Genomic DNA, 24,947 nt, shown 5'->3' on the forward strand with positions numbered 1-24,947 from the left:
TACAGTAGACAACAAATATGAATAAAATAAGTATAAGTGAACAAAAGAAGCATTAATTTAATTATTAATCAAATGGTGCAACAAATTGAATTATGTTTATTTTGTGTTCTTAACAAAAGACTGTTAGGATGGGGTGGTTAATGCATGACTTGACTGTACTTACACACAGTAGCACTAAAATAATCTCAGATGCTAAAACACATTCCACTTTTAATGGCTCTTCCCATCACTTTATGTCCACAATCTGACTCTGGAGGAAGCTTCTAAAATCTCCTGTACAAGGCAATACATGTGTGATGCTGTTATCAGGACAGAAGCCAGAATGCTACATTACAATCAGCTTTATAACTGAAACCTTCCCATATGCTTCCGACTGTTAACCACGTCCTTTATTTCTCCTTCCTGACACAGCACCAGAGCCAGCTAGGTGATGACACTCTGCAGCGAGCGCTTCAGTCACTCGGCAGCTCTGTCCAGCCCTGAGCGCGGCTGGAAGCACCTTCAATGGAAGGTACCTGTCCATTCACGCAAACATTCCCTCTTAGCACACGATCCACCTGGGCAACCGCAAGCACGGCACAAGGCGTACGCGCACTTGGAGCGCTCAAAGGAACGGCAGCAAGACGCAGCACACAGAGAGGCGGCAACAGCACGACGGGGCTCAAGGGCTGAGGGACGGGACGGGCCCAAGCCAGCCCGGAACCTGGCCGGCAGGAGCCGGACCGCCACCCCGCTACGGCTGCCGCAGCCCCTGCTCGCTCTCCCTCCCGCCCGCACTCACCTCCGCCCGCACTCACCTCCGCCCGCAGTCGCCGGGGCCGCCCGGCCGCGCCCCGCCCGCCCCCAGCGCCCCCCCGCGGCGGGAGGGCGGGCGTGCAGCGGGGGGGCGCTGGGTGTCCCCGGCAGGGATGGGAGCTTCTCCCGGGATCGGCAGGGACCGGAGCTTCTCCCGGGAACAGGCACGGGGAGCACCCCAGCGATCATCTGCGTGTGCAAAACTCGTACCGATGAGCCGTCGCCAGCCTGGTTTCCAGCGCATTTGTATTCTTGGCTCGCTTGCCTCCAGTCCTGTGTGCCTTTCCAAAACTGTACTGGGCTTCTTATTGCCCGAGCATCTTTGGGTCGTGTGTCACTTTCTGCTGGATCACACTACTTCAGTAAGGAATTATCCCAAATCTACACCTTCCCCAAACCCTTCATAAGATTAACTGGAACTATCTTCTAACAGAAAATAGAGGACAAATTTGTTGCACAAAACTCCAGCCATGTGGGAATCAGGAACACTGGTTTCATTCCCAAAAATGGGAGCTGATTTGGTCTGTAGGCCAAATAAAACCCAAAACAAACCCAAAAAACACCCCAACACAATTAAAAAAAAAACCAAAAAAACAAAAACAACAATAACAACAAAACACCCACCCAAAAATAAAAGGCGAAATAAAGGCAAAATAGAAAACAACAACAAAACCAAACCAAACAGAAACCACTCAAGTAGGTAAGACCATAGAATGGTTTGAGTTGAAAGAGGCCATCCTAAAGATCATCTATTTCCAACGTCTCTTCTGTAGGCAGGGACGCATTCCACCAGACCAGTTTGCTCAAAGCCCCTCCAGCCTGGCCTTGAACACTTCCAGGGATGGTGCATTCCCAGCTTCTCTGGGCCACCTGTGCCTCACCACCCTCACAGTGTAGAATTTCTTCCCAATAGCTTTTCTAAACCCCCTCTCAGTTTGCAGCCGTTCCCCCTTACCCTATCACTACATGCCTTTGTAAAAGTCCCTTTCCAGCTTTCTTGTAGGCTCCCTTCAGAAGGGCTGCTCCAAGATCCCCCCCAGAGCATTCTCTTCTCCAGCTGAACAATCCCAAAGTGCTGCAGCTGAGCCGTGCACAGGGCAATGGCTCAATGGAGACATTCCAGCAGGAGCAGCGCAGTGTCCCTGCCTGTGACACCATGTCCTTCATCCTTCTCTGCTCTCTGGGCTGAAACAGCAGACCCATGGCTGTATCTCTCACCTGTAAACAATTTTCAGCTGTTAGGACTGTAACTGTTTCAATTGTTACAGTTTAACCAATAAAGTTTTCAACAATTATGTCCTGCCGCAAAAAGTTCTCCTGTTGCAGCCCCTTCCAGTCCCTGATCTCTGAGCCAGAAGCATTTCCAGTCTCTCTGCCCCCTGGGATACAATGCAGGCCAGCTCTGCTTCTGTCTGATCCTCGGTGCTTTAAAAGACTCTTACCATGTGTAGCTCATGATAGTGTCAGCTTTTGCATTTTTCCCCTTTTCAATTTTTCTTGTGGCCGTTTTTATAGATTTGTATCTTACGTACAATGGTGATGTGATGGTGTGCTACCCTATAATGTGTGCTTGTGAAAGGATGGGGGTTTGTACCTATCCCTGCTCTAAGCCTCTAAACTCAATCTCTGTCACACACACACAGTACAGCGTCCTTAAACAGCCTTGACTGTCAGCAACAGATTAGTTCTCTTTCACTTCACCTGCCCTTGGGAAAACTGCTTTCTGCAAAGCCATCCACATGCACGCACAGACAGCTCGGTGCTCCCACAAAAAAGGCAAAACACTGTCACTGCAGTGCTTTCTCCTCTTTCTTTCAACTTCTCCTCACACACGTGGCATTGCAGGTGATGTAGCATCCTCCTCAGACTCACTGCTACCTTCTTCATCTTGTCTGTGACATTCAAACCAACAACAGTCAGCACTCACAGATTTCAAAGCACCTTTCTGAGCTCTGGTACTGGCTCGTTCCTCCCCGCAAGTACAAGTTACGGGGTTTGTTACAGCACCTAATGTTTCTGGGCGTAACCCATCAGCTTCCAATTGCTGCGAGCTGCCCCATTCATAAATCAGAGGCAGGAACCCTCCTTCAGGAGGATGGCCGGACCGTGTCTGTTTTTTTGTGAACTGGAAGGCGCCCCATTCATGTCTTGGGGCTGCTCAGATGAGCGCTGGATCTCTGCAGTTATGGGATTCACCAGCATGAGCAGTGCTCGGATGTGCCTGAGCCAAGGAGAGGGGTTCCCAGCCCTGTCGCGTGACAGGGACACTGGCTGGTCCACGTGCAGCGGCGGGGAGGAGGGGAGGGGGTCACCGAGCGCAGCCTGCGCCAGCCCACGCAGTGCCCGCAGGCGCTTCCTCTGCCTCCCGCTCTGCCAGGGAGAAGAAAGTGCATCGAATCAATCGTAGCTGAAATATTCACAGAGGCTTGATGATCCTTTCATCCCTGTAGGAAAATTTGAAAATCGATGCAATTTTATTAAAAGCTATATTAAACAAATTCAAGAGGAATCAGCTATGTAGCAAGAAAAATGGAGGATGTAGGCTGTCTTGATAGAGATTTCTCTGAAACCACACCAGGGAGCCTGTTTATATTCTAGTGATGTAGCTAAGCCAGACAAGTCTGCGGCACAGCATCTATTTTTAGACTCCAGGTTGCCGTTTATAGCTTGTGAAAATATTCATCAGCATCTGGATAACCAGCTATCAATTTTTATAAATGCACAGGAGAAATCAGATATTTCACTTTGCTTTGCCCTTTTATGTCCTGCCCTATGTGATTCTTTGGGAATCATTTGGAATTTAAGGGCTTCACCATGACACCATACATTTGCCTGCTGTCGCATACAGCATCCTGCATTTTCTGCTGGGATGATAAGTGTACAGAAGAGAACCGTTTGCTAGCTACTGTGTCTCCACGTGTAAAGAAGCTGCATGTGAGATTATGGTGCACCTTGTGCAGTGATGGAAGCAGCACATTCTGCCTCCATCTTGTATGATTACAGTGAGTACAAGGAGGTAATTTTAAAAACAAATATGAGGAGGAAATCTAATGGTTTGAGGACATCTTTTCAGCCTTATTTTCTACCTATGGCATAACAACTAAAAACTCATAACTCAGTTTATTCTTCTGAAAATGTTGTTATTGGCTACTGCCAGTACATCTGGTACTGAACTAAATTAAAGAGTTTCTATTATAAGAGAGTTAAGGATATTGCAGCAGCCAGGTCCTTGCTTTGGTTCACTGTTCTGGCTAAAGTCTTACAACCAAATGGTACCCTCACTTATATCAATGAACGTTCTAACTAGTCTGATCAATAAACTATCTAGCAGCCAATTGCATGGTTTTCTCTCTTGATCCAGTCCATCACACACTCCCAGTGCTACTGGTTTGTGATGGAGGGCATTGGTCAAAACAGTGATTTAACTTATGTCTGTAACTCTTACTTCCTCTACTGCCTTCCTGAACTGAAAGGAAAAAGAAGTGTAAATATACTTAGAAGGGGTGCTGCAATAACTCCCACTGAGGGATATGAGACACGAGGAAATTCAGTTAGGCGAGAGTTCCCTTCAAAGAAACTATTAATCTGGCAGAAAGATGCAGATAGAAACAATCTGTCAGTGTGTGTTTTCCCCCTCCCTAAAGCTTTCAGCTGTCACGGTCTGCAGAGGCATTAATCTTTAATCAATTGAATGCCTTCTGCAGAGAGGCATCCAGGGAAAGGACAGGTCATAACAAGCACTTGCCTAGAATAACTAAGCAGTCGTGCATGAGCTGTGCCATCAGACCTTGCTGGATAGCAGCAGGGAATAGACAGAGAGCTAAAAATAGCCTTTCCTTGCAGTGTTTTTCCAGACTATTTTTGATTCTTCATTTTGATAAGGTCGACTGGCTATTTGCTAAAAATAACCGATCCCGGCAAACTGAGGACAAAAAGTAGAGTATTTATAACCTCCTCAGACTCTTTAGTACATTTGCTGGCTGTAAATAATCTAGTATCTTGTCATCAGTCAGTTGCCAGTGCTTTATGTAAGTCAGTAATAAATAAAGCATTAATTGGAATGGAAAATGAATCTATCTTGCCACTCTGATTTTCTCGGATGGAACACATATCATTTTGTATATAATCCTTGTAGGTTACCTTGCCCTATTCTTCATGATGTGGTCTGAATTGCTTCAGAAATAACCAAAACAACTTCTTGTTAGGTCAGCCAATCTTACAAAAATAGCTGCATAAGTAATTAAAGGTGCAAAAGCAGTTTTGCATGCCTGATTCTTCAGATGCAGAAATTTTCAGGGGTGCAATTCACATAGCTTCCTCCGTGAGAGGTTTTTTAGCACAGAGCCTCTGTGTGCCACTGTCTCTCTGATGAAATGGAACCACCACTCTGCCAGCAGGATGAGACCAACAGAGGGATTCTGTAAGCAAGTAACTGGAGGAGGACTGCAGAGGAATTGTCGGTATAAATGATAATTTGACCCCAAGGCGGGTTTCAAGAAACTGGGTCATTATGGGGATGGGGGAAACACACAGCAGTCAGCCCAGCTGTGTGACCTGTTGGATGTTCCAAGAGAGAAAGACAACAATTAAAGGATTAACATCTATTTTTTTTAAAAAATATAGTCTATCATACAGTACATTTGAGCAACTGCCCTTCTTCAGTTAAGGTGGAAAACTCTTAAGTTATCAGTGAATACTTTTCCCTACAAATATTTTGCTTAGGTCCTGTTAAATTTCTGTAAGAGAAAACTCATTTTCACAGATTCCTCCTGTAAGTATGCATGATTTTTCATAAACACTTATCTTGAATGGGCCTCACTTATGTTGTCTGTTTAACTGCAATGTAAAACAGGTTAATAATTTGGAGATTTACAGATTTTTCCTTCCCATAAACATGAAATGTCAAGTGTACGCCTGAAATGTATGTTACGGAAATTTCTATGACAGAGAGCAATTCTGGATAGGAAATTCCCACCTCTACTCTAAAAGTATTGAATACTTCTCTGGAGAAGAGAGACAGAAGGGGGGCAGAGGAGGGGAACAGAGAGGGAAGGGGAGTGAGTGACTAGAACAAGACAAGGACCACAAAATCATTCAGGATCCTTTCTGTGCTCAAATTAAGGATAACTGGAACATAAAAAAGTTATGCAAAGTGGATTTTATCATCTTGTATAATTATAGTGAGTACAAGCAATGAAGGCACAGTTTTGATGGCATTTCTTGCTTTAGATGAAATGCAGAAGTTTTAAAAACATAGATCTGACTGGCTTCGTTTGAGGCGCTGCTCTGTTTGCCTATCACTTGACAAACAGGTCAAAAGAAATGTGAGGGCAGGGACAGCATCCTTAATCTGTTCTCTATGTTTTTGTCTGTAGAGATTTGCCTCATAGAAAAGGCCATTAATGAGAACTATGAGATACATCAAGTGGAGAAAATATCTAACATGAAGGTAGCAGAAAGAACAAACAATTTGTACAGGCAGAACCTGTGTTTTTCCTCTCAGGGGTAATCTTAGAGCAAATAGGAATTGATTTAGCTTCTATATACATATGCACAGGAATTTCTACATGTTTACCACTTCTTGTAAACCAGTTAAGGCCATTTACAAAATTTTTGCACAGTCAAAAAAACCCACAGTTTTTTCCAACAGCAGACTCACGACCACATTTCTCTCTGGCCTCATTACCAGTTAAATTTTTATTTTCTGTGACCAAGCTAACATTCCTCAGTGGAGAGGTCCTCAGGCAGCTGTTAGCTGTTAGACTTGAAAAAACCATAGAAAATACTCTGTGTTTGTGAGTGTTCTGTTGAATTACAGCAAGTTCAGATGTGACTGTCAGCCATACTGTACTAGCTGTGAGGATTCTGAAAGCACATCATACCCTCTTTCCTGCAGAGGTGTGCTTTACTAGCTGAATCCACACAGAGACAGTACAATTAACCTGCTTCCTGAGCAGTAAATATATATGGGTTAAAAATATTATATAAATTGTTACTATTGTATATTCATACTCAAACAGGAAGAATGACTAGAACAACAAAAGAAAATGAGGAGTAATTATTGGGTTGAATTTGCTATAGAGTTCCCCTAAAATATCACTTTAACTAATGTCTTACCTGGTGTTTGATTTCAAAGAGTTTGATCCCTAAAATTTTATTGTTCATGTCCTCCTTGGGGTACATAAATAAGAGGGGGAAAATCAGGAGGTCCATTTGTAATTTGTCTGTGCATCTCACTTCCCATTCCATTTAATGACACCTGTCTTCTGCTATAGCTTTCTTTGTGGACTTTGAAATATTGTCCAAGGACAAATGCCGAACTAGTTAGCAAATACTATGTTTATAACTGTTCTTTACACTGATCTTACCCATCATCTCACCCACCTTGCCTCATTGCTAAAGGAGGAGCTGGTTTCTGCTCACAGCAGTCACCAGCACCACCATCTTCTCTTCAGCCACTCTCAGACTTTCCTTCCCACTGTCCAAGCAGTTCTCTGCCATCACCACACAGCAATCTGTAGTTGCATTAATTATTTGTTGCCTATGCTTTGGTAATTTGGTTTATGATGCAGAAATGCTTTTGTCACTCATGCCCATCTACCAAAATATATGAGGAGAGGAAAGATGCACTTCTATTCAAAATTTTCATGAACAATTTCCTTCAACTCTTGATTAATACGTATGCAGAAAAACAGCTCCAATTCCTTTAGGATATCTAAATTTCATAGTACCAGAAGTTAAATAGTTTTTTACCTGTGAAAGAAGCCTTCCAGTTGAAATACACTACCACCAGCACATATAGAAAAAAGTTTCTTAAAATGGGAAAGAGAAGGAGACAGAAGAATACCATTTAATCCAAAAAACTACTCTGCAAATTGAGAAACACAGAAAAAAAATTGCATTCATTATCGTGATAATGATGGAAGGTGCATCCTTGGATGCCTGTGGTAGGTGACAGAAGCAGCTGTACCTGCAGGTACACCTAACATGGTGGCAGAAGCATTCTCTTCACTCTTTTGCCAATATATGTTGCTGTTAACCACAAGGGATGGACTTCCAGGAATAGAAAAGTGCAAAAAGAACATCTACTTTCTATTGCCTCTCCATTTGTAGCTTTTTTCTGGACATTCTGCCAAGAGGCCAATGGATGCAGTTTATTTATATGAATATAAAAAAGAAGAATAGAAACAAAACCAGGCATTTCACCAGCAGAGGGTGGTGGATACTGTCTGATTGAGATCAGGCTGAAAACCAACTCAAAACAAAATGTTTTATAGATCTCAGTCTAGATGACTATGGTCCTAAGAGCCTCAGTCATGAAGATGAATCTATGCACATGTTTATTTACCCTTAGCCAGGGCTAAGTTAGGGCTGACACTAGATTCTATCTCCCAAAAACACCTCTGTGAGACAGTTGGCTCTGAAATGGTTACATCTGATCATCATTTAAGAAAAGGGAAACTTCACATAACTTAACAATCTAAAGTCTCTTTTTGGAAAGTGTGAAGAAGAAGAAAAAATTACACCACAGGACCTTATAAGAGAGTTAAGAGCATATTCATTAGAAATTAAATATAAAATACAATGATGCTGCAGAACAGAGAGCAGCATGCAAACAAGACACCCCCCCTTCCCTACCCTCACCCCAATCCAAGGAAACACACCTATATAGTACAAATCAGAGATCTCAAACAGGGGGGAGAGGAGGGGGCCTACAAAGTAATTTTCTTGCTATACAGAAAATATATTATTTGCTGGAAGTCACTACCGAGCTGTTAGGAGCCCAGGGTCAGTCACTGCTCAGGAATGCCCCTGGAGCCCACTGACCCCTATTGCTTCCCCACCAGTTTGCTGAACACATCATAGATCTCTGGCTTCTCCTGGGCAAATTGCTCAGCTGTGTTTTTCTGTAGCCAGTCAGATGAACGCATCTGTTGCTGCAGGAGGCCAATGAGGTCACCAAGGCTGGAGCTAGTGGCACAGATAGGGTCCTGGTGGCGAGATACAAAAATGACTTCATCTGTGCTATCTGCTTTGCCATCCTGATCTGATTGACAAGGCTGCTCCTTCTCCTCAGCCAGTATCTCCTGCTCACGCTCTTCCAAAACCTTGCGTATCCGTTGCATACCTGCAGTGGTACAAGGAGGAGAAACACTACTGGATTAGTTTAAGACACAATTAGTTTAAGATTCAGAAAAGGATAATGGAGAAAGGGAGAAAAAAACAGAGAAGACAAGAGGATAATAATAACCTAAGTTTAGGATTAAAAAGAGACGGGAACAGTGCTGCAGAAATTGTGGTGGGAGGAAAAAGAACATTACTCACCTAACTGCAGCCGGTGGGTCTTGTCAGCAAAGATGATGCGGAACCATCCAGGTTCACTGCACTCAAAGGCTTTTCCACAGGACAGGAGGACCTTATTATCCAGAAAACGCTTCCAGAGCAGCAACTCCTCCTCAAATGTGCCTGTCTTAAGGTACTAGGAGAGTCATCAGAAGGGCCAGAGGTTAGTACCATATAGTCTACATCACTGAGATCCTCATGAATTTGTGATTCCCATAAAGTCTGCAAAGGCCAAGGGAGACACCTTTTACCTCTGAAGTACAGCAGTTGAGATACAAAGGCAGAAATGGGGAGGCAAGTGGCTTGAGAGTAGTAATATTCCTGCAAGGAGGGAAGTTCACAGACTGACGAAAGGAAAAGAACAGACTGAAACATCTGGCAGTCCTTCCCTCTCCTCATCAGATGACAGATTTGTTGAAAGAAAATGCTTCTCACAATATTAACTTTTCCTCTAGATGCAGTTGCACTACATGCCTGCCCTCACCCCAGGAGAAGCCTCGCTTCCTAAAACTACCAACCTTTCGGAAATCAATCCAGACAAAGAAGCCTGCATTGCGGTTGAGAAAAGGAACCCCAAGTGTCTTCAGCTCATCTGTCACATACGTATGGGCAGCTTTTAGGCGGGCATGGTTGGCCCTCAGGTACACCTGGTTGATCCAGTCTGACCAGAAGAAGAAGATAAAGAAAAGAATCACAAACTGAGGAAGCATTCAGATCTGTTCAAGCTTCCAAGACACTCAGTGTCTGCTTCACACTTCACCTCCTTCTTTTGTTTTCTGTTTCCTCATGTAACAGAAAGACAGCCAAGAAGCAATTTGCAGTTTCATGTCTGTGCAGAAAAGTATCTCCCTGACCTTCCAGAGGAAGTTTTCCTACATTTATAGTTTTTAGTCATCATGGACTGTTAGCATTCCACCCAGGGAAAAGTGTGAAGCCCATTTCCATTTCCCTTGTCCTACAAGCCTGTATTCTTTGTTTTTGATCATGTGGTTCTAGGTAACTCTGCCAATTTCTGTACAAATAGCTCCATGCTTCTTCCAAGCTGCTCCTCTAACTCTGCTGATCAGGAGCTCTGCAGAAAAATCAGCTCTGCTGATCAGGAGCTCTTTCTGCAGAAAGAGCTGTCAGCTTTGTGTTGCATGGGCAGCTTCAGGGTAATGGAAGACTGTCAGTTAAGGTGTACAAAGAGGAGACCATTAGGGAACATTAGGGGAGGGAAGATCTTCCAGGTCTAAGACACACAAAATGGCAGAGGAGTACATGGAACTACTGACTCACCTCTGTCTCTAAGCAGCTGGGCAACCTTGTGCTGGACAGGTCCACAAACCCCATGGAAATAACACAAAGAAGCCACTGCATTAGCAACATCTTGGTTCTCTGTATATAAAGTACCAAAACGAATCCCAGAAACAGCAAAATCCTGCAGAAGGCACAGAGAGACTACTTTATTACACTGAACAACTGGAATCCTATTACTACTAACTTGATCTTTCCAGCATGAGGAACCTGAGAAGCCCAGACCAAAACCTACCAGCCACAAAGACACAGCACAATAATAACCAGCACTCACCTTGGTTATGCCCCACATCACGTGAGTCCGCTGTGGATCAGGCAATCTGTATGTAGAAGGATGCAGATGGGCAGTTAGTGTCATAGGTGCTGAAGCTTTTGGATCACCAGTGCAGCATTGCAGAAACAGAGAGGCAGCATTACACAATGACAGACAATGGACCACCAAACAGCAATCAAGCAGGGAAAATTCAAATGCGACCTAACTTTATAAGCCAGGAACCCCTTGGAAGTAGCTTGAGACAGAATTTTTAAATATTTCAAAGACACAGATGTTTACAAGTGCTACATTTTACATGCAGATTTCCTGAAGCTCGTACATTTAATGCTAGAAATCAGGCTTCTGCCAATGTATTTTGTCAAGAATCAAAAGCGATGTTCTTGTACATCTAAGCCCAGCAAGACTGAGCTAACACTTAACTGAGTATATTTTATTTCCTTGCAACTGAGCACAAGATAGCTAGCACCACTGGTGAAGACTAGAAATTAAAAAAAAAAAACCAAACAACTCAACAACACACCATATTTTAAAAAAGATTTTAAAAGTTTTTCATCTCATTAAAACAATACCTAATAAAAGCCATTATCCAATCTGTAATACTACTGTGATCTGGAACTACTCTATGGAAAATTAGGAAGTAAACACCAGTAGAAAGTCTTTACAAGCATCAACAGAAACATGGGAAAAAGATGTTGAGATAGGAAGAAGAGCATCACCTTCAACAAAAGAAAAATCTGTTTTCTTTTTTGGGGACTGTCATAACCAAACACTGACATTGAGAATCAATACACACATTGAGAAATATACCACAATAAATAGCCAGCTACCATTTTTTACTTGCTAGATTGTATCTGACAAAATGCATCTGCCATTCAGAAATTACCAAAAAAAAAAAAAAAGAAAAAGGGTATAAATCAATGTAAGGTGGATTCAGAATTTACTAGCTCATGACTTAACTTCCAGTCACAAGTTCTCAGCAAGGCATCATGTTGAACTGTCACTGGAAGATGGCCAGGGAAGTAGGAGCTGCTTTTACCTGTCCATGCCTAAGACACTGTGAAACGTGGCTGATTCGTCAAAAACTGACAGCATGTAGATCTCATCTACTATCACATGCAATTCATGCCTGCAAAAGGACAAAATGGAGATTACAAAAGAAGACTGCTTCTGGTTTAACAGAGATTAATTCAGGCCTCCAAATACTTGCTTTATAAAGAAGAGGGGATGCCAAATTTTGCAGAAATAAAGCAATTTTTCTCAACTTAGATTTATTTTGTGTACAATGAAATTATTTGAGTTATATCCACTTAAGTGTCACCCATTTGTAACCATGTAACCAGACAAAGATCCTATTATTGCCAATGTGAAAATTAATTCCTATATGTACTACCCATCCACTCAGCTTCTCCTAGAATCTGAATCTCAAACAGTATTATGATCCATGATGAAACTGGCAACCCATATTCATATACTTCTTTGTCTTTACAAATACAGAGAAATTGAGAGAAAAGAACTCCACTTTCTACCAGGAGAGCACAGTGCCATAGTGTTTCCTCAGATCACTGAAAAATAAAACCTGCATTCCTTGATGCAAGTTGCTTTGCCACCCCAGATGACTGGAGGGTCCATGATCCCAGCACTCCCCTCTCCTTTCTTAAGTCCACCAATGTGTGTGAAGAATAGACTATTTGCCTGACTTAAAAGATATCCACAGATAAATTCAGGGACAGCAGGTAGTCCACCAGGTTCTGAAAGCTGTATCTGACTCAGGATATCTCAGCCTTCCAAAGTGACATACCTTTTAGCAAATTCCAGGTAATCCCGTAGCTCTGACAAGGAGTAGATGTCCCCAAGGGGATTTTGGGGGTTCAAAAGAATTAAGGCCCTTACGGTGACACCCTGCAGAATACAAACACTATAGTATTAATAGAGTGGCCATCATGGGATAAATTTTCAGTTCCTCTACTTGAGCAGACCCTCATTTGAGTGTGACAGAGGATTTCCCTGAAGCTTCCACCATGACTTTTCACCTCAAAGTTAAATTTGTACGAGAAAACTTTCAGCCACAAATTAAGATTTTTTTTTGTTTACAATTATATCATTTGCAAAGTGAAATGAGCAAATATTATAGAATTAATCTATGATTTTGAAAAGAAGGAATTGCCACCACCAAGTAATTGGTTGCCATCTGGTCAACCAATTAATGAGAAAGATACTCTCACACACTCTCAGTATGGAAGTATTTTTTCTGAGCTGCATTAGTAATTGGGAAATAATAAATTACTGAAGACTGCCCATGAAAGTGGCAAGAAAGATGAGAATTTGAGTTAGGTGGATGCAAAGTGTACTCGTTTAGAGCACACTTGGCTGGAGATGTCAGAGCTAGTAACAATTCAAAGATGCAGCTAAACGTATATGGGATTTAGGACAATGCCAAACTTAAAGACTAACTCTTCAGAAAAGTGATATTCACTTGCATTTTATCCTCTAGGGTTCCCTCCTGCAAAAACTCTCAGCATTCTTAGTGTATTCATCTGCCCTGCTGTGTAGAGCAATCAGTTTTCAGGTAGCCTTTCTAAGGGGGAAATCCTGGGTAGTCCCAAATTTTAGTGCATGCCCAAGTACATTATTTTTGGCTATATGAAAGGGTTCCAGTGCTTTGTGAATTATCTGGTTTATTCTTTTGTGCTGTGAGCAAAACAGGACAGACACAACACTGAGGGATTCCCCCTAGAAGTGCCCCTGAGTTTGCAAGCTGTTATCTCAGATAGTCTATAAGGACAACCAGAAAGCCAGGTGCTAGGTTTTGAAAATGCTTTGATCTTTAGGCCACATCTGGGATGTGACATCTCCAATATATTGTAAACCTAGCTAGTAATGTGAAGCTCAGCTAAACTCACCTCTGCCTGGGCATCCTGCAAGGCTTTTTCCAGTTTTTCCACTGTAAGCTGAAAAGGCCGAGTACTTGTTCCAGTAATCTGAAAAACATAAAAAAGATTAAAAAGGCAAAGTTGTTTCAATAGAGACTGCCTTGAGCCAATCCACTGAGAAATGTTCCCTGAAAGAAAATAATCCCCCAGCAATAATGACCTAGCAACCATCTTCTTATCCTTTTATACTACAGAGAGAATAAATAAATCAATAAGTAAAATCAAAGAAAAGTCCATCATGGTTGGCCAAAGCCAGAATTTTCTTGCTGTCCTTGAAGAAATAAAGCAACACAAGATCTCTATCTGCTCTTCCACCCTGGGACCACCTTCAGTAGGGCATGATATAACTTCTCTCTCCAAGGCTCAAAATGGTAAATTTTTTCCTTTCAAGGACTTTTACTGTGAGTAAGATACAAGAAAAGTACAAAACTGGAATCCAGATTCATGGTCTCAAGTGACTTTCTTGTAAACCATGTGTCCATTTTCACAGCAATAAACTGTGCAAATGTCCACTGGCTGTAGTGTACCCTTGTTCTGAGAACTGCTTGCAAGGATTCCCAAAGCTCAGCTTTCCAGTTTAACGACAGAGGTTACTACTCTCTTCTCTCAGATCTTACCTTACTGTCTAAATAGGCATACACCAGCTTGACATTACCATAGAGGAAGATACTCTGGGCAATACCACTATAACAGGGAGTAGCAATCAGAATAGCTTCTGGAACGAAGAAAACAAAGTTAGTTACCAACAGGTCTTCTCTCCTTTAGCTAAATATGAAAATGTGCTTTAGCTAAATTGTTACAGCTGTGTCCCTTGGAAACACTGCAAATCTACTGCCTCTTTCTTCACTTTATTTTTACATGAATTCTTTAATCTTCTGCAAGTGCCCAGGTACCCATGAGTATAGCCCATATCTAGTCTGGCAAACTAAAACAGGGCACCACAAAAACAGTGAAGGCAGACAGGGCAGGCACTGAGTGTGAGTGCATGACATCTGCAGACCACGGAAATGAAGAATTTCACAGCACAACTTTGCAGGACACAAGAACTTTGCAGGAGACCAATGCCAACTCTACTACTTCACTTCTGTCTAAGAGTATTTAAACAAAGTAACATTATTTCCCAGCAGAAAAAAACAAAACAAAACAAAACTTTGTTCCAACCATCCACTTACCCCCTGGATCACAAAGGACTGTGGCTAATGCAGAAAATAAAGAGCCACAACCATTTAAAACAATTACCTACAGAAAAAAGAGAAATGCTAGTGATAAATCCGTACATAGAAAGTCAACACTATAAAGCAATATCACTGACAATATCACTGAAATAAATTTTATCCCTAATTCTCCATTAGAATTTTCCTGCTGAAATCCCACTTCTACCAGAATAAATTTAATCCTGTTCTTTCATGACACTTTGTTCTAGTGCCATTTTTCATTCTAATAAGCAATTTAGAAAAATAATAGGCTTAAAGTAGGGAAAAAGTTGGGGAGCAGTTCTGAGATGCTAGTAAATCAAAACACTTTTCAACAGTTAATATGTGTTATCATTTCTTCATGGTAACAGCAGTTCTGACCTCCGGCCAAATTTCTGCAAAAGTGGAAACTACTGTCTCGTACAGAAGCAGGTTTGACTCCCTCTTCTACAGGACAAATGCTCACAGGTACTATGAGTTTCATTCCAAGTATCAGGAAGAATCTGGTGCCTTGAAGAGGCAGTGATCAGCAAACAAATCAGTGGTAACCTCAGTTCACATGAAGTGTGGGGTTCTGTTGCATTACTGCAGCCAGAAAAGCAATGGCTGCACCAGCTCCTGCTGCCTTCAGCACTCAGCAGAGACAGGATCTCCTGAGCTCCACAGGCTCCTGTGCCCAGGCTGTATCTTTCAAAAGTCAGCAAGTCCTGCAGAGACTCAAGTCCTGATGTCTTTCTAGCAACACTGCCACAAATTTTATAGGCTAAAACTAACTCTTGGTTCAATTACAAATCTCTGTCTTGAGGTGTAACAGAGGAATGCGATGACATAGAACTCAACTGAAACAGTGGGCGCCCTTTGTCAAGGCTGAGGGATAGAGGCAGAGTAGGTCCCTGAGCTAAACAGGGAGATCAAAATGTAAAGCCCCATTGGGAGTACTGGAGCTGGCACACAGATGTGAAACATGAGGCATATACAGTAGGCCTGAAGTGTTCTGGCAGAAGTGTGTACAAAAGCTATTGAAATGAAGAATCAATCTCATTTACATGATAACAGCTTGCATTCTTACCAAATAATTTGTTTAAAATAAACAGAATTTGAAACTTTTTCCCAACAAATGGCAATACATTAGAACACAGACCAATGGACACTGGGTTACCTACATTCTCTGCTTTGAGAGGTGCAGGGGCCTTGCAGTAATAGGTCAAAAATCGAGCCACTTCTTCCCGTAAACTGAAAAATACATGAAAGCAAATACTGACTCAAATATTCTCCAAGAGGCTGGGCTTCCAAACCAGGTTCACATCTTAGGAAAGTCAAGTCAAGGACACTACAGTCTGGTGAAAATAGCCAGAAAACAGGATAGCTCTGGCCTATGGAACAGACATGATTTTTACACCCAGCAGAGGTGCCGCGGATAATGTCTATAATGGTGCATGTATTTCTGATGAGCTTTAATCTGGTGCAGAAAAGAAGGATTAACAACCCCAAGTGTTCACTATGTTTCAAATAATTGTTTGGAGTTACCCAATTTGTTAATGTACACAAGTGCTTTTAAAACTCTGCTTTAGAAAACTTGCGTCTTCCCTCACATAAAAGGATTTTTAACTGGATGAGCTGGTAGGACAGCTAATGTAAAGTTTTGCAAAGAAAAAGATTATTTAAGTGACCTAGAAATGTTTTAACTAGAGAACGTAGCAGAAGAGGTTTGTATTCATCCATTCTGTTTATTAAACAAGTAGTCAAAAAGAGAAGTGTTACAGAAAAGACTTACAACAGATGTCCTTTCCAGTCAGGATACTGAAGCAGTGAAGGGTCCATCAGATTCATATCAGCCTGTGTCAGCTGAGAAAAATGAGAAGACTCATTAAAAGCCCAGTTACTGATAAGGAAAATATGGAGATAGACAGGATCCTTGCACAGGCACACACCTGCACAGTCACTTGTGCAACATCAACAGCTGTAGAACTGGATTGGGAAAGCTATTGACCATCAACATTAATGCAGCTTGGAGAAGCAAGAACCAGCAAACTGACCTGGGATACCTTCAGGTTGTATCAACTACAGGCTTCTGCTAAGTTGTTGCAGCCAAAACTTCACTGCACAGAAATCTACAAAAAGGATGCAGAACAGGCAACATACAATGCTCATAACCCAGGCATCTGCAAAAGACTTTCTCAGCAAATGAAGCAAACCCAAGTGTTTTGCCCAAGCTCTGAGGACAACAGCTTTTGGCTGGAAAAATAAGTGCCAGTTGTGAAAGCTCAGGTCCAGACTGTAAGAAAGAGTTAGAAAGGAATTTGAATCAGAGTCAGATATGCATTTTCCTTAATTAACTTTCAATCCATTAATTTTTATATGAATTACAGCTTACATTTATGTCTCATTTCAAAGTTATGGCAGCTTCTTCAGATTTATATTTCTGATCAGTATGGTAAATGTTGAAGTGTAACAGGACCTTTCAAAAGATATGAGAAAATTGAATTTATCTTCCTCAAAATTATTCCCCAGGGTATACAGTGCCTTATAAGGCACCTTGTTCCTTATGAGAAGAAGAACTCCTCATTCTGATCTCAAAGACAGATTGACCTGAACTGTGGAGGTCCTTTTTAATATTTATAATTAGATAAAGTGTGCACACTGCTTTTGCCTAGATATTTTCAAGGTTGTAAGTATCAGGGTTTCACATAATCCACTTCTGTGAAGTTGCAAGGGAAAACACAGCATTGATGCAGGCTGAGAACATTTTAGATAAACAAAAATGCAATAAACAAGTATTATATACAATGCCCCTTCCAAATATTTAATGACAACCAAATCTGTGAGTTAATACTAGAAAAAGTAAAGGTGTGGGTGACACAAGTATGTAATAGTGCAAAGGAGGAGGGAAATTCCACATGCAGTGTGAAAATTTCCCACGTGCTAACAAAACCATAACATTTTCTATAGGTGTTTTAATAACTGGTGCCAAGCTCTGGAGTTTAAAGACAATGCCCTTATCCCATGCAGAATTACAACCTGATAATATAGGATAAAAGTTCCTTCATCAGCTGTAGATGTTCTTGGAGTATACGTAGCTCCAAGAACTGTGCCTCCTTACATCTCTCCCCTAAATTTATCTAGAGAATGAAACACCAATCATACCAGCAGACTTGGTCAAAAATGTCTGTGAATTAATAAGAGGAGAATGAAACACCAATCATACCAGCAGACTTGGTCAAAAATGTCTGTGAATTAATAAGAGGAGGACCCCTAAAAGTTATGTGTTAAGTGATGTCTAATTTAAGGGTCAGAAATTGCAAACAGAAAGTGGATACATTATTCACTGGCAGCAGTAAGTTTTTTTAATCCCAAATAGCAAAAAAATATTTGCCTACAATCCCAGCTGATGCTGCGTGCAGTGAATCCAGCGTTACTCAAGGCTGTGAGGACTGAGAAGCTGGCAACAACATCTTTGTTCTGCTTGTTGCCACAAGCATGAACACCATACCTGACAAAGTCTCACTCATAGAAGCCCTTTCATAGAAGGGCTAATTAAGATGCAGCTGACTACTGTCTCCCTCTGCACTACTTACTGCAGGCATGGGGTTAGTTTAAAGGGGAAAGTACAGCGAAGGCACCACCTATGCAGCCTGGAAGACACCTTTCTATGCAGGCAGAAGCTCTGCCTTACCTGTTCTTTTAGCTGGAAGGCAGAGTAGTGGGGTAGCATCCCCCGAGCCAGTGGAGTAGCAGGCAGAAATAAAACAGGGAACATTTTGAAGGTAGGAAGTGGTGGAATGGGAGCAACCATGAACTTCAAACTGCAGGGACTGACTGTCCCACCCTGAGGCACCTTCCCTCCCTGCACACAACCGCAGGTAGGAAAAACTGCTACCTGCCCACCTCAAAATCACCTGGGCAGTGATTTTAATGGAGATCTAGAAGCATTCCTCTACAGCATGGTTCTCTTGTTTCCTTTTGACTTTTTCTACTTTTTCAGTTCTGCTATGTGTTCCACTCCTCTGCCTGGTGCAAAGCCAGCAGATAGCAGCTGACCCACTCTGATTTTGAGAGATTTCACTGCCACACTTGCACGTTTCAGGTGAGTTCAGAACCGGCTGTTCAAGTTGTGTGACATTATAATGGACAGGTGTAAATATACTCAAAATTAAATAGAGTTCAAAACTAATTTCAAAACATCTGTATTAAATCATCTACTGTAAGCTGGGGAAAATAAAATTAATCCTATTTTCATCTAGTTTTCTGAAATAAGTACATCCCCAGAGGGAAACCCATCATGAAGAAGAAAACACTCATGTTCCTATCCTCCTGGAAAAATAAAATAAATGAATGTACAAGTAGTTGTATTCAAAAGTGACTTCCAACAAATGTAAAATCCACAAGGAAAAACTTTACCAGAGAAACCTGAGTAACAGCAGTAACTCTAGGAAAGTGCAAGCTTTGAAGAGAAACCGCACAGCAAATTCATTTTTGTGTTTTATTTTGGAATAGAGCTTACCCGCTTGGACATCAGGTCAAAGCAGAGCTTGTTCTCACTGGTGCCAAAGTTTATTATACCCTAGAAAAAGAAACAGTATTGTTTATAGACACATAAAATACGTGAGTACATCACCTTAGCTATCACTTCACTAAACTGCTCCAAAAAGCTTACCACGGAAAAGTCAAAACACAGTTCACATAAACTTCACCATATATAACTCAAGACATGCATCTACGTGTGTACTTTTCCATATATATCCCAAGCACTCGGGTTCTTAGTCAATAATAATAAACTGCCTATAAATGAACATGCACTAATAGTTTATAGTCCTTTACAGAACATGTTTAACTTAATCTTGAATTCACTCACTTATGTAACTAAAAAAGAAACCCTAAAATAACTCTGAAAAAACAATGTTTATCCTTCAACAGCAGTTTTAAATAAGGTTTTGGATATGTTTGTTTATCTTAAAAGCATTACCATTAATTACTATTCCACTCTACTGATTTGCTCAAAAAACATATAAACATGTAGTCATGATAAGTAGTTAAAATACTGAATTTTCCCCTCTGGAGAGATGACCCTACAGTTCCAGGTTTATGATTTGGCCATATATAGTATGTCATTAGATCGTGAAGAGTTCAAATCTACTAGTACATTCTCATTATTAGAAGAGCTTGGGTAAATAAAATTTTAAAATGTGAAAAGAAATTGAAACAACTATACACTTCTGATGTTATTAAAGTACAAGTCTAATTTTAGCTATTTGTTTAAAAAACCTACCTCCTCCATAGACAACAGCCTGTAGAAGCAGAAGCCTGTACCTCATAATACACCTTGTAACAAAAACTTCCCTGTGTGTTTCTAGTTTAACAATCTAGTTTTCACCCCCGCAACACAGGGCAACTAAAGTCAGGGCTAGTAATAAAATATTTTTAAAGTTTCAAGTAGTTAGTTCAGTATGTGAATGAAGGATGCAATTAAAAGTAATCCACATATAAATTATTTATATATACTATATTTGTTACTCAGTAATAGTTTGCCTGAACTATTAACACAACCTTTGTGCCACAAGAGGGCTATGACGAGCTACTTAAAACCGAGCAGCTGAGTGTAAATGGGCAGCAAAAGTGCTGAGTGTTTTTAACAGTAATTAAAAAAAAAAAAGGCTACTACTTAGTAGTTCTACTTCCTGCACCCATCACCTGCAATAATCAGATATAATCAGATAATCAGAGACAGTTCTCAGTGGGCAACAGAGGTCGTAAGATGGAAGGAGGAACATGTGCTCTGTTCCTGCAGATTTCTTACATCTTTCAAGGTCTGCTACTGCTATTACAATCCTGATTAAAAAATCAGAACGTGCAAACCTGAGCTGAACATAGCACTCATCCTTGATATCTAGATGATCCACAAAACTATTTTTAAAGCAGTTTTACTCACCTTGTATTACTGAGATCAAAAATAAACCCTTTCTTTTAGCACATCTGCCAGCAAACTTCTAAGAAACTTTTTTCTCCTAACAAGGAAGCCAGGAAACCACTTTGAGGTTCTTACTCACATTGGGGTTCTTGTCTTCATCATACTTGTCAGCATGGTAGGCTTTGTACCCTTCCTCAGTGGAGCCCTGAAAAACGTTGGCAAAGTTGCCACGAGCAGAGAGGTAGGGGCTTCTCTGGAAGCCACTGGGGTTACAGAAGCTGTGCATGTCAATCCTCCTCTTGGCAAGCGACCGAACTCTCATCTCTTGCTGGTTGCTCCCTCTTCCTCCCATTCCCTCAATTTCGGACAGTGCCTGGCTGAAGTCTAAACCCTGAGGCATGGCAACAGTGGAGGAGGAGCCACTATGGCTCTGCTTTAGGATGCTGAGCATTTGAGCAAAGACATTGAACATGCGAAACTCATGTTCCCGCTCCAGTTCAAACCGGCGCTGCTCCAGTTGCATCCGACGCTCCTCCACATCCAAATCTCGCTGAAAGCGTCGCTCTTCCATCTGCAAAAAGCGCTCCTCCATGGCCCGCTGAGATGTCAGAGTCTTCAGCAGCAGATCATCCAGTGGGTCCCTCAGACGCTGGCCTTTCCGTTTTTTTCTCAGCCGATGCAAGGCAGAGAAGCCAGGCCGGGGAACAACGTTCTGGATCCGTGATGAGTTTGCCATGTTTGGCTCACTGAAACCTGTGAATACACAAAAGCAAAGAAAAAGTGCAGCAAGCAAAGTGGCATGGACATGCCTTGCTTCCTTCTCCTGCCTGTCATGAGAACAACCTTTTATCTACCATAGAGTTTATAGAAAAAAACAAAGTGAAACCTGTCAGGTACATCCTGAGGTTTGCAAACAGTTTTTTAAGTTTGATTTTAACATCACACATTGGGCACACCTTGATGCCGCCAGCCCCAGCCCCTTACACGGTCTCTGTATTAACCTGAATAATCATCAGTTCCCTCCACTAGGCTAACTGTGCAAGCACCACAGCCAAGAGGACACACCATTTCTTCCTGACCTCACATTTGTTATCATCTCTTTTTCTCCAACAACTAATGGTCTTCCATCAGCCTGTCCTAGACTGGTTTGAAATCCCCAGAATTCCAGGGACTGTATCTGGAATCCCCAGCTACCAGGACTGTACCCTTCTTGGTAGTTAAGCAATGCCAACTGCATTTTCAGTGCAGGAATCTCAACTCCTGTAAACAAATACACCGTTTCTGCCAGGCACTTCCAAAAACAACTTCTTTGCAAGTCCCACTGAAGAACTTAGAAAGTCAGGCAATGATTATTCCTACGTATTCTTCACTGTTGAGTGGGCTAAAATATTGTATCTGGAATATATGTTAAAACTATGCAAGGACAGTTTACCTGCAGGTTTACAGTGCAACCATGGCAGAAGAGGGTGTCATGATACAATTCAGCATGAGGACAGCAGACAGCTCTGGTTATGTTCAAGTGATATCAAATAAGCATGCAAATGGTTTTTTTACTGTCAGCATTATATGCAGAAATCTAACTAGCCCAGCTTATGGAGCTCTTTGGATTTCATACACAGTATTTCGCCTAGCTCAGTAATTCTAGATCATATTCACCTGCAGTGAGATACCTGCATTTTGAGAATGGCCAAAACACCAGAAATTCAGATATCAGCCTTCTACTTTAAAGCTTTCTGGGATGTGGAAAAACAAGGATCCAAATGTCATTGAGAAAATCAGGTGTCTATCACTGCACCAGAAAATAATCTTCTGTTTCTGGGAAAATGGGCAGAAACCTTATGCTGGAATGTAAAAGGCTATCCCTACCTGAAGGTGAAACACTGGTTTCAATGGGAATCTCCACCCTGGAGATGGGAGAGTCATTTTGGGCCCTCTCCAAGAAGGCTCTCTCCATCTCCTGTTCTTCAGGGGAGCCCTGCTGGTAAGACATGGCTTGTGGGGGCTCTGGGGTCAAGCTGTGGTCATCAGAGTTCACCTCCTCACATTTGATTTCCATCAGCTCAGGGTGCTGGGAGTGTCCAAAGGGCAGGGCAGAGGAGGTGAACTGGTGGTGGTAGCTCTCCACCATGCTGCCCTGCAGCACCTGCTGAGCCATCATGCTGCCGCTCAGGGAGCCATAGGCCAGGGCGGGCCGGCTGGTCAGCACCCGGTCCATCACCTCGTAGAACTTCCATGTCCGCCCGCCCCGCGGGGCCTTGCTATTGTCCTTGATCCGCCGGTACTCCAGCTTCATCTTCTTGATCTTCTCCCGGCACTGGTCTCCCGTCCGGTGGATGCCCTTCTCCCGCAGCACCTCGGCGATGCGGTTGAAGACGTGCTGGTTGCGCAAGCAGCTCTCCAGCTCTATCTGCACCGACTCGTCGGCCCAGAGCTGCAGCAGCTCCACCACCTCGGGGTCCGACCAGTTACTGCCGCGCTCGTACTTCTTCCCACGAAAATCCATCGCTCCCGGGGCGCCGCCCGCCGCTCGCCCCGGGCTGCGCACCTGCCCCTGCCCCGCCGGGAGGGGCTTTCGCACCTCGGCCCTCGAGGGCGCCCGGGCGGCCCGGCCTCCCCCAGCCCCTACCGGGCTGCAGGGCCTCGGGCACGGCTCGGCACGGCTCGGCTCGGCCTCGCCCCGGGCTGCGCCCCTGCCCCTGCCCCGCCGGGAGGGGCTTTCGCACCTCGGCCCTCGAGGGCGCCCGGGCGGCCCGGCCTCCCCCAGCCCCTACCGGGCTGCAGGGCCTCGGGCACGGCTCGGCACGGCTCGGCTCGGCACGGCACGGCTCAGCCCATCCGTTGGAGCCAGGCGGAGCGAGCTAGCGGGGAGCCGGGCCGGCATGTTCACATCCGGGGTGACGCACATGCGTGCAGCCTTATTCCGGGATAACTTTATCCCGTGCCAGGCGCTTGTCGCGCTCCCGGGGCCGGGCTGGGCTCCGAGCGGCGCCGTGGGGTCCCTCCCACCCTGCCTCTTTTCCTCCCTTCCTGCCTCCTGCCGTCCGTCCCTCCGCAAGCCCCGGCCCGGGAGGAGGCAGCACCGACCGTGCCGTGCCGCATCACCCCGTGCCGGGCCGTGCCGAGCCACGGCCGCGCCGCAGCCGCGCCTCCCCTCACAGCGCTCGGCACCGCGGCCCCGCCCCGCCTGGCGCTGCCAGGCACGGCCCGGCACGGCTTCTCCCGCATCACCCCCGGCTCCGGCCCCCGCAAGGCGGAGACCCCGGCAGCGGTGCCGCCGAATGCCGCCGGTGGAGCGGCCGGCCCCGCTCGCACCGCGCCCCGGGCCCGGGTCACTGGCGGCGCTTTTGCCGGGGGCGGGCCTGGCCTGGCGAGACCTGCGGGGGTGCAGCGGCTGTCCCCTGACAGCGGCAGCCCCTGACAGCCGCTGTCCCCGGTGACCCGTGTCCCTCGGGGACAGCAGCGCTCGGGTTCGCGCACGGGGACAGGGCACTGCCCGCCGCTCCTGGACACCAGCGGAGGATTTGTGCCTCCAGCCTGGCCGTCCTGAGCGACCAGGCATTACAGCAGCTCGTTCCTTTGTTTACTCGCCAGCATCAGCGAGCTGCGTGATTCAAATCCGTCCTCTGCCACATCTCTAACTGGGCTGAAGGACTGTAGAGAGTGAATGCAAGATTTCTTCCTTTTCCTCCACGCCACACCAGCTCGAATTCCCTGCAGAGATCTGTGATTGCGGAACTCGACTTCACAGAGCTGTCCTGCCGCACAAGCCGTGCAGGTGGCCTGAAGCCACGCTGCAGGACACAGCTAGCAGCACCGTGCCACATCGGTGCGGAAATCTCAGTCCAGTCCCCAGTCTGGGGATAAGGACCGAGCCCTAAGGCACCAAGTACAAACATAAACCAGTAATTAATGAGGAAACCAGAATGACACATAGTGTGTCCATATTCTGATTCACCTGTGGCCATCGTACAGGTGGTGAAGCACATAGCAAGTTAGACTACTCTTAGACTAAAAGATCTACTTCATTTTGGCACTAAATTTCTTATCCAACTGTTATTACCTTAATTCTGGATTTTAATAAGTCATTTGCATCCTCTATGATTCCATTTCTCAGTCTGTGAAATGGAAACACAAAACTTGATCTTTGCTAAATTTCATTCAATACTTTGAATACTGTCTTGGGGGTGGGGGACAATAAAAAAAAAAGAGGA

The 24,947-nt window shown here is 43.7% G+C and overlaps 2 protein-coding genes across 4 annotated transcripts in view; both read right to left on the reverse strand.

Annotated features, from left to right (window-relative positions):
• Positions 1-853, reverse strand: part of EXT2 (exostosin glycosyltransferase 2) — a 72,900-nt gene extending 72,047 nt beyond the window's left edge. The window contains exons 1-2 of one of the 2 annotated variants that reach the window (XM_041460034.1): positions 798-844; positions 164-273 (exon numbers count right to left, since the gene is read on the reverse strand). The gene's annotated coding sequence lies outside the window, so the exon portion shown is untranslated. Of the gene's footprint in view, positions 1-163; positions 274-797 lie in introns of both variants that reach the window. The other variant, XM_041460035.1, reaches the window with a different exon arrangement.
• A 7,338-nt stretch (positions 854-8,191) lies between these two features.
• ACCS (1-aminocyclopropane-1-carboxylate synthase homolog (inactive)) lies at positions 8,192-23,400 on the reverse strand. 2 transcript variants are annotated; one of them, XM_041460131.1, is made up of 16 exons: positions 22,603-23,400; positions 20,876-21,489; positions 19,333-19,392; positions 18,505-18,516; positions 16,606-16,676; positions 15,995-16,064; positions 14,811-14,877; positions 14,256-14,353; positions 13,609-13,686; positions 12,507-12,607; positions 11,745-11,834; positions 10,709-10,754; positions 10,417-10,558; positions 9,657-9,799; positions 9,121-9,274; positions 8,192-8,923 (listed from the first exon to the last, which is right to left on the reverse strand). In XM_041460131.1, the coding sequence occupies exons 1-16, from the start codon at positions 23,237-23,239 to the stop codon at positions 8,625-8,627; spliced, it is 2,682 nt and encodes an 893-aa protein (XP_041316065.1). In that variant the 5' UTR covers positions 23,240-23,400; the 3' UTR covers positions 8,192-8,624. The 2 variants fall into 2 exon arrangements, with proteins under 2 accessions (XP_041316065.1, XP_041316066.1); XM_041460132.1 differs by lacking the exon at positions 18,505-18,516.
• Between the last annotated feature and the right edge of the window lie 1,547 nt (positions 23,401-24,947).

Source organism: Pyrgilauda ruficollis, unplaced genomic scaffold (genome assembly GCF_017590135.1).
Source record: "Pyrgilauda ruficollis isolate IOZ18807 unplaced genomic scaffold, ASM1759013v1 scaffold14, whole genome shotgun sequence".
NCBI lineage: Eukaryota > Metazoa > Chordata > Aves > Passeriformes > Passeridae > Pyrgilauda > Pyrgilauda ruficollis.

Excerpts from the sequence above, each read along its gene's own strand:
- ACCS (XM_041460131.1), bottom strand. The coding sequence starts at position 23,239 with ATGGATTTTCGTGGGAAGAAGTACGAGCGCGGCAGTAACTGGTCGGAC. Across the intron at positions 19,393-20,875 it reads ATGAAGACAAGAACCCCAAT|GGTATAATAAACTTTGGCAC; the intron begins GTGAGTAAGAAC and ends TTCTTTTTCTAG. Across the intron at positions 11,835-12,506 it reads TACCTGGAATTTGCTAAAAG|GCATGAATTGCATGTGATAG; the intron begins GTATGTCACTTT and ends GTCCTTTTGCAG.